Here is an 11401-nt window from a genome sequence, read left to right as displayed (position 1 = left end):
AGTATGAAGCCATGGGAGTGAGTGACCCATGCGTTTTTCATGATATAAAGTGAGCAATGACATGCTATAGAAAATAAAGACCAAGTTAGATATTGCCACCCCACTCTCCGCCTAAATCCCAGGCAGTAGAACAGAAATCGGCATCATCTGCGCCAGAGCATGAGAGAGAGAGAGAGAGAGAGAGAGAGAGAGAGAGAGAGAGAGAGAGAGAGAGAGAGAGAGAGACGTACAGTGTTACAGAGACATGCACTGGCTGAAAGTGAGTCGAGGAGCGAAGTCGAGCATGTTCCCCTCTCTCTCTCTAATTTTGGAATAAGCGCACGAATTTTTAAAAAAAAAAAAAAAGAAAGAAAGAAAGAAAAGAAAAGAAAAAGAGAGATAGACTTTAACCTAAACAGTCACCGGGGAAGTTCGCTGTTGAACAGTCTTGGGATAGCCTACACTTTCCGACGTCAACTATCCCGCCTAATTTATCAAACTACAGGGTTTTATACAATACATAGACTATAAGTATACGATTTATCTATTTTGAAGTTGCTTCACAGTGGTGTGCGCAATGGCTCGTCGTTTACACAGTCTCTGCCCCTGTCTCCTCATGGAGGGAGTCAGAATGTTTGGCTGAAAAAAAAAGAAGAAAAAAGAGAGAAAATTCCCGTGGATCCAACAGCGACCTTCTGAGCTTGGTTAAAGGGGAGGTTGCAGCATCCTACTTATTTGAAATCTCCTTACCTTTCCGTTTCTTGGATCTATTTACGCGTCTGTCCTACGTTTGAGTTCAGGGCGCATCTCACTCAGCGGATGTTTGACTCAACGATGCGCTCCAGTGGGAAATACTGTGTGTTTTTCTTCTTGCTTAAAAGTATCCTGACAGACCCAGGTACAAACCAAGGTGAGTACTGAGGGCGTCACAAGATTTCCAACAGACTTATAATGCGGGAAGCTGCCAGCAGAATTTGAGCATTTAATGCAATTTGCACAAATGCATGTGTTGATGAATATCTCAAAGCGGGGTTGCTCTCCTCTCCCTGACACATGCAGCGTGCTCTCTCTCTCTCTCTCTCTCTCTTACACACACACACACACGCACACACACACACAATACTAAGGTAATATTTCGCAGTGCAGTCTCGTGAGAGTGATGCTGTAATGAATCCAGATGGATGTTGTGTTTTTTTCAACCATGAAAAGTGTAAATTTTATTCAACACACATTGTTGCATTCTGTTACTGAAAAGTCAAATGTGGAACCAACATATTTAAAGCCGAGAGTGTAGTGTCTGCACTTATTTGAGTGTTATGTGTTCAAGTGTTAACTTTTTAGGTGCAAAGAACAAAATGGGTTGTATGCTCTAGCACAATGCAATAAAAAAAATCACCTGTCTGCCAGAGTAAACTTATCATAAGGGATATAATTTCCTTTAAATTAAATGCAAACGTGGCTGTTTATTTGCATCAAGAGCAACAGACTCTCCTGTAAGGTGACCAGAGCTGATTTTTTTTTTTTTTTTGCAAAGTGAGCATTTGCTGTTTCTTGGGTTTGTAGACATGGGAGGTGGCAATGTAAATGTTTCTGTTCCACCAGAAGCTGTCTGTTTGTTTCTTCTGCCAGTAGCTGATATAGCCCTAATGCAGAGTGTGTTTAACACATTAATGAAAGACTGGACATTCCAGTGGAAAATAATCTCTTTTTAGAACCTGCTCTAACTCAAAATACATGACTAAAGTTGAAAAAGAGGATGTGTGTAAACAAACCTTTACAGCATCAAAAATGCATCCAATATTTATGTTTGGCTTCTGTGTGCTGCCACTACTGCTCAGTCAACCAGCTTAAAAAAAAAAAAAAAAAAAAAAAAAAAAAGATCTCGGCTAATATTAGACTTCATGGTGTCACCTTTAATCACACAACCTGAGTGCAGAGAAACATTTCCCTGGCAATACATAGTGTGTATTGCCATTGAGATACGGATACAGATTACTGTGTGTGAGAGTCAACCTCAGGCTGTAGCACACTCTCATCTAAGTTGGCATTTTGAGCTGCCTATTATTAATGTCTTGAATAATAATTTAACTTACATTACTGGCTGAGAATCCACTCAGAAACTGATTATACAGAGTAAGTGTTTCAGCTCTGTCACTGATGAGCAAGAATTAAATGGGCAAGAACTGATGAATGTGTCAAAATCCCCTTGAAAAGAAGTTTGTAGACATTTGTTAATGTTAGCATATTGGAGTATTATGCCACACTGACACAGAGAACCTACGTGTGATATTTTGATTTGTGTACTGTAGAATGAGCAAGCTTACACCTATTATGAGCATCACCAGAATTTTTTTGATGCAACATCTGACCAGTGCTGAGTAAATAGGTTGGAATAAGAGATAGCTGCATCATTTTCTAAAAGCATCACTAGGAGAGTACAAGCTGTTCCATATGTATGAGTAACATGGGACATAATTATGTTAAGCTCAACTGTTTCATTTTCGCTGGCAATAAGCTTTCTGAGAACAACCCCACCCTTCAGACACACTTGCACACTCACACACATGCAAATATATGGCACGGTGCTTATACATATAACCGTATATATACACGCAGACACACACATTACCTACACCTCTCTAAATGATTCATGTCTGACATACACATTTTATAAAAGGCAGGAGACCTTTCTCTATCCAAATGTCAAATTCTTTACATTCTTTTTGTGTGTGTGTGTGTACGTGTGTGTGTGTGTGTGTGTGTGTGTGTGCGTGCATGCGTGTGCATGTATGTGTACGTGTGCATGTGTGTCTGCCAGTGCTGGTGACAGACCTGGAGGGGAGGGGATCCACAGGGGGAAACTTCATGCCTGCACAGTAATAATAATGCAAATAGTTGTGACTGCTAGTGAAGTTTTTCTGATTAAAAAGCTTGAGCACTATAATACAGCATCTGGGCACAGACTAGAGAGCTTACTTTGTCACTAGTTCTTTGAATTTCTTCCTCATTTTGCATCTCAGTGATTTAACTTAGCTGCTTTCATCATTAACCCTTTTAAGATTAAAAAAAAAAAAAAGAGGTACACGGTTCGTATAGGGTTATGTAATGTATCTTCCTTAAAAAAAATGCCATGCAGAATGTTAGTTGTAAAGTCAGATTGCTGACTGATAAGTTTACAAAGATGTCATCATGATTTATCCTGACTATTGTGAATGCAGCCTTGAACAAATCACAGCAAAATGGAATGCATACTGTTCACTGAATAAGCGCTATCATTATTGACTGTTCATTAGCTTTTTACAACAACACAACAGCAAGGTTAATTCATGTAGAATTAGATCACATTTATATTTTTCTTATGGGCTTGTTTTTCTGCTGTTAACACACAGTGAAACAATTTTACAGTAATCTGTTCATATGCTTACACATTTTACTAACTAGCAATAGGTGGTAGCTTTGATGCAGGTTTGACTGGTAACTGACAACACTAAATGTTTTGTATGGTATTTTGTCAGAAAAATAACTGTGCAGGGTCAGTGCCAAGCGATGATACTTTCATGTGCCAAAACCTCTCTCCACCAGTCTTTTCATCCTCATTTTCCTTTGTGCATGTGTGTTGAACTGCTGCCTTTCATGTGCAGATGTGTCTAATCTAGCAACAGGTCATTTCAAAATATGGGCCACTACAGCACAAAGCTTCAAATATTCTGAGAACAAGCTCAATCTCTGTAGCGAGGCGCAGTTAATCTGAACAAGGTGACAAGGTAAACTACTATTGTGAATGAGAAACACTTGTGCAAATACATTGTATCCCTTTGAATGAGAGAGACATGCCATTTCGACAACACTGGTCATTTTGTTGTTGTCATTGTAAAAGCATTTGTTTTGGTTTATGAATCATTACTGTTAAACGATGCACATGCTTTGTGAATCTGTGCTCATCTTAATGGAGGAGGGTATATGAACATCCTTGGTAACTGCAAAAAATATTCTCAAACTAGGGGCCCCAAGAGAAATGTCTCTCTTTCTGACAGATCTCAGGCATGTGCCTGTCTATTTGGCTATCAGCCAAAAGGCTTATGTAATCGAGGATTCTGACTCAATCTATCCAGTGTTAGTGTTTATGAGCCGCTTGCACAGAAGACAAAGTACTTTCCCAGTCATCTGAAGCCCAGGTTTTTAGAGACTAAGCCTATTTAAGCCTATTTTACAAAGCCAAGGCTAGGTAAAGGCTGTGACATATATATATATATATATATATATATATATATATATATATATATGTATATGTGTGTGTGTGTGTGTGTGTGTGTGTGTGTGTGTGTGTGTGGATATATGTATAAATCCTGGCCACTAGCTGCACTTAAAAGATATTAATTAACTGCATGAGTTATATTTATCACTATTTACTAATATTTACTAATATTTTTCTGCTGTCAGATAATGATAATTGCCCACTATTAGGCCCTCAGACAAAGATGTCTAGACAAGATTAATTTGATTTTGTCAACGAATAAAGTACTCCTCTTCATTTCTATATGTGTATGTGTGTGTGTGTGTGTGTGTGTGTGTGTGTGTGCATTTTCAGTGAGGAAATATGAGTATCCTATTCAACACTGTGGACTTGGGTCATCTATTATTTCCTGTCTCCAACGATGGTTGGTGGAATTGAATTATTGTTCAACTGTGTATGCATGTGTGTTTGTTAGTGCATGCGTGTGTGTATATGACAGGGATAGATAGATTCTTTATTGTCCACACTCTATTTTGTTGAGTGATGCTACGAGTGGTGTATTTTGTTGAGTGATGCTATGGTAGAGAGGACAAAAAGTCCTGGCACAGTGTGCTTGTTTCCAGGCCAGGGATGTGTACCTGTGACCAGATAGAAGTAGTGTGAAGAGTGGGCTGAAAGGGTGCCTACGGGTCATGTGCTATAAAGCATGCTCTGCATGTCATGGTTTTGCTGTTGAGGTCTGAGCAGTTGGGGTGGGGAGGCCAATAATTTTGGAGGTGTTTTGTGTAATACATATGAGTTCATTTCTATTGGAGGGAGTCAACATGGTGGAGAAACAAGGAACAAGGAGAGTGCTTTCAGTTTGTGTATTACAGTCTTTGGGCTCTAGTTTCCCGGCGCAGCGCAGGGTGGCGCACCCCGCGCAGAGCTAGTTTCGACCAGCGCAACGCGCGAGGCGAACGGTTTCCAAGTTTCGCAGACGGATCTGCGCCGAGATGGGAGTGGCGGCGCAGCAGGGGGAGGTGTCGACAGATTCAGCTTGGCGCAGTGACAGTTTCGTGCCAAAAGGCTTCGCCGAGGTGCACCAAAAGCTCGCCTCCTGAAACCACGTCTACTTTCGGCGCAAGGCGCAGCGTGGCTGGCGCAGTGGAAGTTTGGCTGACAGGCGGGCAGTGCGCACTCGTCACCAAAACCTCACAGATTGTCAGGCACAGTAACAATGCAATATATACCCACAGAAACCACTATTCAATGCTATAATCTCAGTCAGCACATAAATTTATCTCCATATCGACTGTCCTGTCACAACTGATGTCAGATCAAAGGAGATTGGCACCGTTTGGCAGCGTAATGGAAACCCAACCTGATCACCTGTCAGTCAAACAATGTGTCCCATACAGTGATGTCTTTTTTCCAGTCATGGTGTCTGGCGCTGCTCCTGTTAACTACACAGTTCTTCTTCCATATATATTTAAATATTCCACTCTGGGTTTTCGTTATCCGGTAATCACCGGACTATGACTGGTAAAATCTGCCAAAGTCCGGTAATTTTTAAATGTCCGGTGAAAATATTCACAATTTTATTAAAACAGTCAATTTCCACGTAATTTTATTTATAATTTAAAAAAAAAAATAGACTGCGTGATCCCTGTCTCCGGTGTACCAGAGGGAGAGAGAGAGAGAGGTTTTTTTTTCTGCAGAACCGGATCAAAACAGCAGCGAAGTCGCCTGGGGGAGAACAAGGTCACAAGACTGATGCGCATTGCAAGTTGCGGAGAGACACTTGAGACTTTTGATTTTAATTCAGCTGATGAATTAAGTTTTTATTGCATCTATTTGATTTCAAGTTGGCAGCACGCCTCGTTATTAAAATGATATGAGCCCGTTTTTTTGTTTGCAAATTGTAGTTGCAATTGTTTGCAATTGTATGCAATGTTTATGTTAAAAGAGCACAGGCTTGTGCAATATTTATTTATTACGCACGTGAGTCAATTGACGGCACTAATTTTATTTGATACAGCCTGCTTTTCAATAAAAAGATTACGCTATAAATTGACATGCCTTGATATCATTCTTATATAGCCTGCATATAATTTTAAGCTCAGTAAATTCAGATAATATTTGACCGGAATGTCAAACATTTGTCCGGTAAATTGAAAACCTGCCGGTCACGTTGTCCTGTGCCAATTTTTTCTAACGGAAACCCTGATTCCACACATATCGAAAATGTAAAATGCATCGGTTCCTTGCCAGACACTGGGCGTTTAGAACAGCGAATGTAAAAGCTTTCATGAACCGGATTTTGTTTTAATCTCTAGTGTGTTGTTGCATCAGTAAGTGATGGAGTCGAAAGTTGCAAAACAAACATGTAGGCTATTTATATGAATATGGCGAGGATTATCCTTTGAGGTAAAAACATTCATTAAAAATGGGGGCTTCACAGTAAAATGTATATTTGCTCGTAAAAATCAATAACTTTAACAGACAGTGACAGAGCTGGAAAAAAAGAGATGCGAGGCAGGTAGGTAATGGAAAGACAGGGGACTCAGGAAGACAAATTTAAGGATAGATGCATGGATGGATGGGTGGTTAGATGGATGGGTGGACAGATGGATGGCAGGTAGCTCCAGCAACATTGCAGCAGCCAAGACTGGCCTCAGTGCGTGTGTGATGCGGCTGCTCTCTTCATCCATGTCAAATGTGTAGACTACCACTACGCCTTCGCGCAGCGCATTTTAAAGGCGAGGACAGGGGCTCATTTGATTGGTTTAAAGTGAATCGGCTGTGTCAAACCCACACCACGCCTTCTCTCCTCCCTTGCGCCGGTAGGAGGAACGGCGCAGTAGTTGCGCCAAGGCGCACGGCGTGCCAAACTTGCAAAATCCACTTGGCCACACCCAGTTGGCGCAGCGCAGCTGCGCTGCGCCCGCGCCTCGCCAGGTCTGCGAAACTAGAGCCCTTTGTTTGCAGAGTTTGTGGATGTCAGTGGTGTATTGTTCATAGCTCAGTTTATTGTCCAGGGTGAATCCAAGGCATTTGAAGCACTTCACCATCTCAACATGATGCAGGTGGGGATATGGGTGGAGTTATGGGCTGTGCTGTGTGTGCTGGAAAGTTAATTAACAGTTTAGTGTTTGTAACATTCAGCTGCAGGTATTTGTTCTTGCACCACTGTGTGAAGTGGGAGATAGAGTCTTGATTGCCTAAAACAGAGTTATTGTTCTTAAGGAGTACAAAAATGGCATTTAATTAGAGTATTTGAAGTATGTGGTGATGGGTGAGGGGCTGATACAGCCATTGGTGTTGAGGGTAAACAGGAAGGGGCTAAGGACACAACCTTGTGGGGCTCCAGTGTTGCTGTTTGCGGTCTGTTGCTGAGGAAGCTGCGTACCAGTGGATGACAAGTGGAGGGACGCTGAGGTGGTGGAGTTTACTGATAATCTGGTGGCACTGAGTGGTTTTGAAAGCATAACTGAAGCTGATGAAGAGGAGTTTGGCAAAATTATGCGGGTGACTCTAGGTGTTGTACGAGGAAGTGAAGGAGGCATGCCACAGAATCGTCAGTCAGGCAAACTGATGGAAATCCAATTGAGGTCCAACAATTGGAAGGATGATGTTAAGCATCAGTTTCTTTCTTTCTTTTTTTTTTTTGGCTGTTAGTTATGATGGTCTGAGTTTTTTGGGCACTGGTATGACAGTGGATATTGTGCACAAGGTGTTCACTGAAGCAGTCCTGCAGGATTCCCAGAAGATGGAATAAAGAATTCAGAGAGAGCACAATAGCACAGTTCTTGAGGCCCCGTACCTGGATGCCACCTGGCCCCTGAAACTTGCCAGGTAATTTGCACCGGTTCAGCTGCTGGCACATGTCCTCTACTGTGAAAGGTGCAGGGTGTGCTGCTTCCAGGATGGGTTTGATTTCTGGGAGTGCCTCACTTTTCTTTGAGCAGGGGATGGTGTTAAACAATGTGTAGAAGGTGCAGCAAATGAGGAGGTGTCAGATATCGCAGATGACATTAGTTTTTACAGTGTTCATGGTGCTGAATTCCTGTTCAGGATTTTCTTTGTATTTGTCTTTGTGTTGAGTTTGACCTGTCCTTTACATGATGGTTCACGATTTTGAATATTTCTTTAAACTGTACTTAAAGCAGCTAAGGAACTTTCATTTTGGGCTCTAGTTTCGCAGACCTGGCGAGTTGCGGGCGCAGCACAGCTGCGCTGCGCCAACTGGGTGTGGCCAAGTGGATTTTGCAAGTTTGGCACGCCGTGCGCCTTGGCACAACTACTGCGCCGTTCCTCCTACCAGCGCAAGGGAGGAGAGAAGGCGTGGAGTGGGTTTGACACAGCCGATTCACTTTAAACCAATCAAATGAGCTCCTGTCCTCGCCTTTAAAATGGAAGTCAGTTAAAATTGGAAGTCTACACATTTGACATGGACGAAGAGAGCAGCCGCATCACACACTCGGAACAGTGATGAGGCCAGTCTTGACTGCTGCAATGTTGCTGGAGCTACCTGCCATCCATCTATCCACCAATCCATCTAACCACCCATCCATCCATCCATGCATCTATCCTTAAATTCGTCTTCCTGAGTCCCCTGTCTTTCCATTACCTACCTGCCTCACATCTCTCTTTTTCCAGCTCTGTCACCGTCTGTTAAAGTTATTGGGCTCTAGTTTCGCAGACCAGGCGAGGCGGGGGCGTAGCGCAGATGCGCTTCGCCAACTGGGTGTGGCCAGGCGGATTTTCCAAGTTTGGCACGCCGTTCTCGGTGGCGCAAGTACTCCGCCGTCCCTCCTACCGGCGCAAGGGAGGAGAGAAGGCGTGGAGTGGGTTTGACACAGCCGATTCACATTTAACCAATCAAATGAGCCCCTGTCCTCGCCTTTAAAATGCGCTGCGTGAAGGCGTAATGAAAGTTTACACAGCTGACATGGAGGTCTACTGCCGCAGGCGGAGCGGAGCCCAGGAGACAGGCGCGGAGCGGAGACCGGCGAGCAGTGCGGACACGTCACCAAAACCTCACAGGCAGGCTTCCGGGATGTCAGGCACATGAACGATGCAATAAATACCGAAAAAAATACTATTCAATGCTACGATCACAATCAGCACATACATATATCTCCATATCAACTGTCCCGTCACAGCTGATGTCAGATCAAAGGAGATTGGCACCGTTTGTGCTGATTGTGAGGTTTTGGTGATGTGCGCCAGCCAGCCAAACTTCCACTGCGCCGGCTCCGCTCCGCCTTGCGCGGAAAGTAGACGTGGTTTCAGGAGGCGAGCTTTTGGCGCACCTCGGCGAAGCCTTTTGGCACAAAACTGTCACTGCGCCAAGCCGAATCTGTCGGCACCTCCCCCCGCTGCGCCACCACTCCCATCTCCGCGCAAGTCCGTCTGCGAAACTTGGACACTGTCCGCCTCTGCCGTTTCGCCGGTCGAAACTAGCTCTGCGCGGGGTTCGCCTCACTGCGCCACCCCGCGCTGCGCCGGGAAACTAGAGCCCATTGATTTTTACGAGCAAATATAAATTTTACTGTGAAGCCCCCATTTTTAATGAATGTTTTTACCTCAAAGGATAATCCTCGCCATATTCATATAAATAGCCTACATGTTTGTTTTGCAACTTTCGACATCACTTACTGATGCAACAACACACTAGAGATTAAAACAAAATCCAGTTCATGAAAGCTTTTACATTTGCTGTTCTAAACGCCCAGTGTCTGGCAAGGAACTGATGCATTTTACATTTTCTATATGTGTGGAATCAGGGTTTCCGTTAGAAAAAATTGGCACAGGACAACGTGACCGGCAGGTTTTCAATTTACCGGACAAATGTTTGACATTCCGGTCAAATATTATCTGAATTTACTGAGCTTAAAATTATATGCAGGCTATATAAGAATGATATCAAGGCATGTCAATTTATAGCGTAATCTTTTTATTGAAAAGCAGGCTGTATCAAATTAAATGAGTGCCGTCAATTGACTCACGTGCGTAATAAATAAATATTGCACAAGCCTGTGCTCTTTTAACATGAACATTGCATAAAATTGCAAACAATTGCAACTACAATTTGCAAACAAAAAAACGGGCTCATACCATTTTAATAACGCAGCGTGCTGCCAACTTGAAATCAAATAGATGCAATAAAAACTTAATTCAGCAGCTCGAAAGTCTCAAGTGTCTCTCCGCAACTTGCAATGCGCATCAGTCTTGTGACCTTGTTCTCCCCTAGGCGACTTCGCTGAGCTGTTTTTATCCGGTTCTGCAGAAAAAAAAAACCCTCTCTCTCTCCCTCTGGTACACCGGAGACAGGGATCACACAGTCTATTTAAAAAAAAAAAAAAATAAATAAATAAATAAATGAATAAAATTACGTGGAAATTGACTGTTATAATAAAATTCAAATTGTGAATATTTTCACCGGACATTTAAAAATTTCCGGACTTTAACAGATTTACCAGTCATAGTCCGGTGATTACCGGATAACGAAAACCCAGAGTGGAATATTTAAATATATATGGAAGAAGAACTGTGTAGTTAACACGAGCAGCCCCAGACACCATGACTGGAAAAAAGACATCACCGTACTGGACACATTGTTTGACTGACAGGTGATCAGGTTGGGTTTCCACTGCGCATGCCAAACGGTGCCAGTCTCCTTTGATCTGACATCAGTTGTGACGGGACAGTCGACATGGAGATAAATTTATGTGCTGATTGAGATAGTAGCATTGAATAGTGGTTTTTGTGGTTATTTATTGCATTGTTACTGTGCCTGACAATCTGTGAGGTTGTGGTGACGTGTGCGCACTGCCCGCCTGTCAGCCAAACTTCCACTGCGCCAGCCCCGCTGCGCCTTGCGCCGAAAGTAGACGTGGTTTCAAGAGGCGAGCTTTTGGTGCACCTCGGCGAAGCCTTTTGGCACGAAACTGTCACTGCGCCAAGCTGAATCTGTCGACACCTCCCCCTGCTGCGCCGCCACTCCCATCTCGGCGCACCTAGGTCTGGGAAACTTGGAAACCGTCCGCCTCTTGCGTTGCGCTGGTCGAAACTAGCTCTGCGCGGGGTGCGCCTCACCGCGCCACCCTGCACTGCGCCAGGAAACTAGAGCCCTTTGGGTTGATTTTTGCAGCCCCTGTAGACAAAAGTGGCAGTGTTTACCAGAATCAACACTGCATTTCC

At 43.3% G+C, this 11401-nt stretch overlaps 1 protein-coding gene across 1 annotated transcript in view; it reads left to right on the top strand.

Moving 5' to 3' along the window:
- Positions 1-449: 449 nt before the first annotated feature.
- Positions 450-11401, top strand: part of LOC115356890 (ephrin type-A receptor 6-like) — a 75016-nt gene continuing 64064 nt past the window's right edge. Inside the window, exon 1 of the mRNA XM_030048178.1 lies at positions 450-889. Coding sequence (XP_029904038.1) covers positions 799-889 — 91 coding nt within the window. The 5' untranslated portion in view covers positions 450-798. The remainder of the gene's footprint in view (positions 890-11401) is intronic.

This window comes from Myripristis murdjan, chromosome 3 (genome assembly GCF_902150065.1).
Source record: "Myripristis murdjan chromosome 3, fMyrMur1.1, whole genome shotgun sequence".
NCBI classification, from domain to species: Eukaryota; Metazoa; Chordata; class Actinopteri; order Holocentriformes; family Holocentridae; genus Myripristis; species Myripristis murdjan.
The sequence above is the reverse complement of the archived record's forward strand: the minus strand, read 5'-3'. Positions and strand labels throughout refer to the sequence as shown.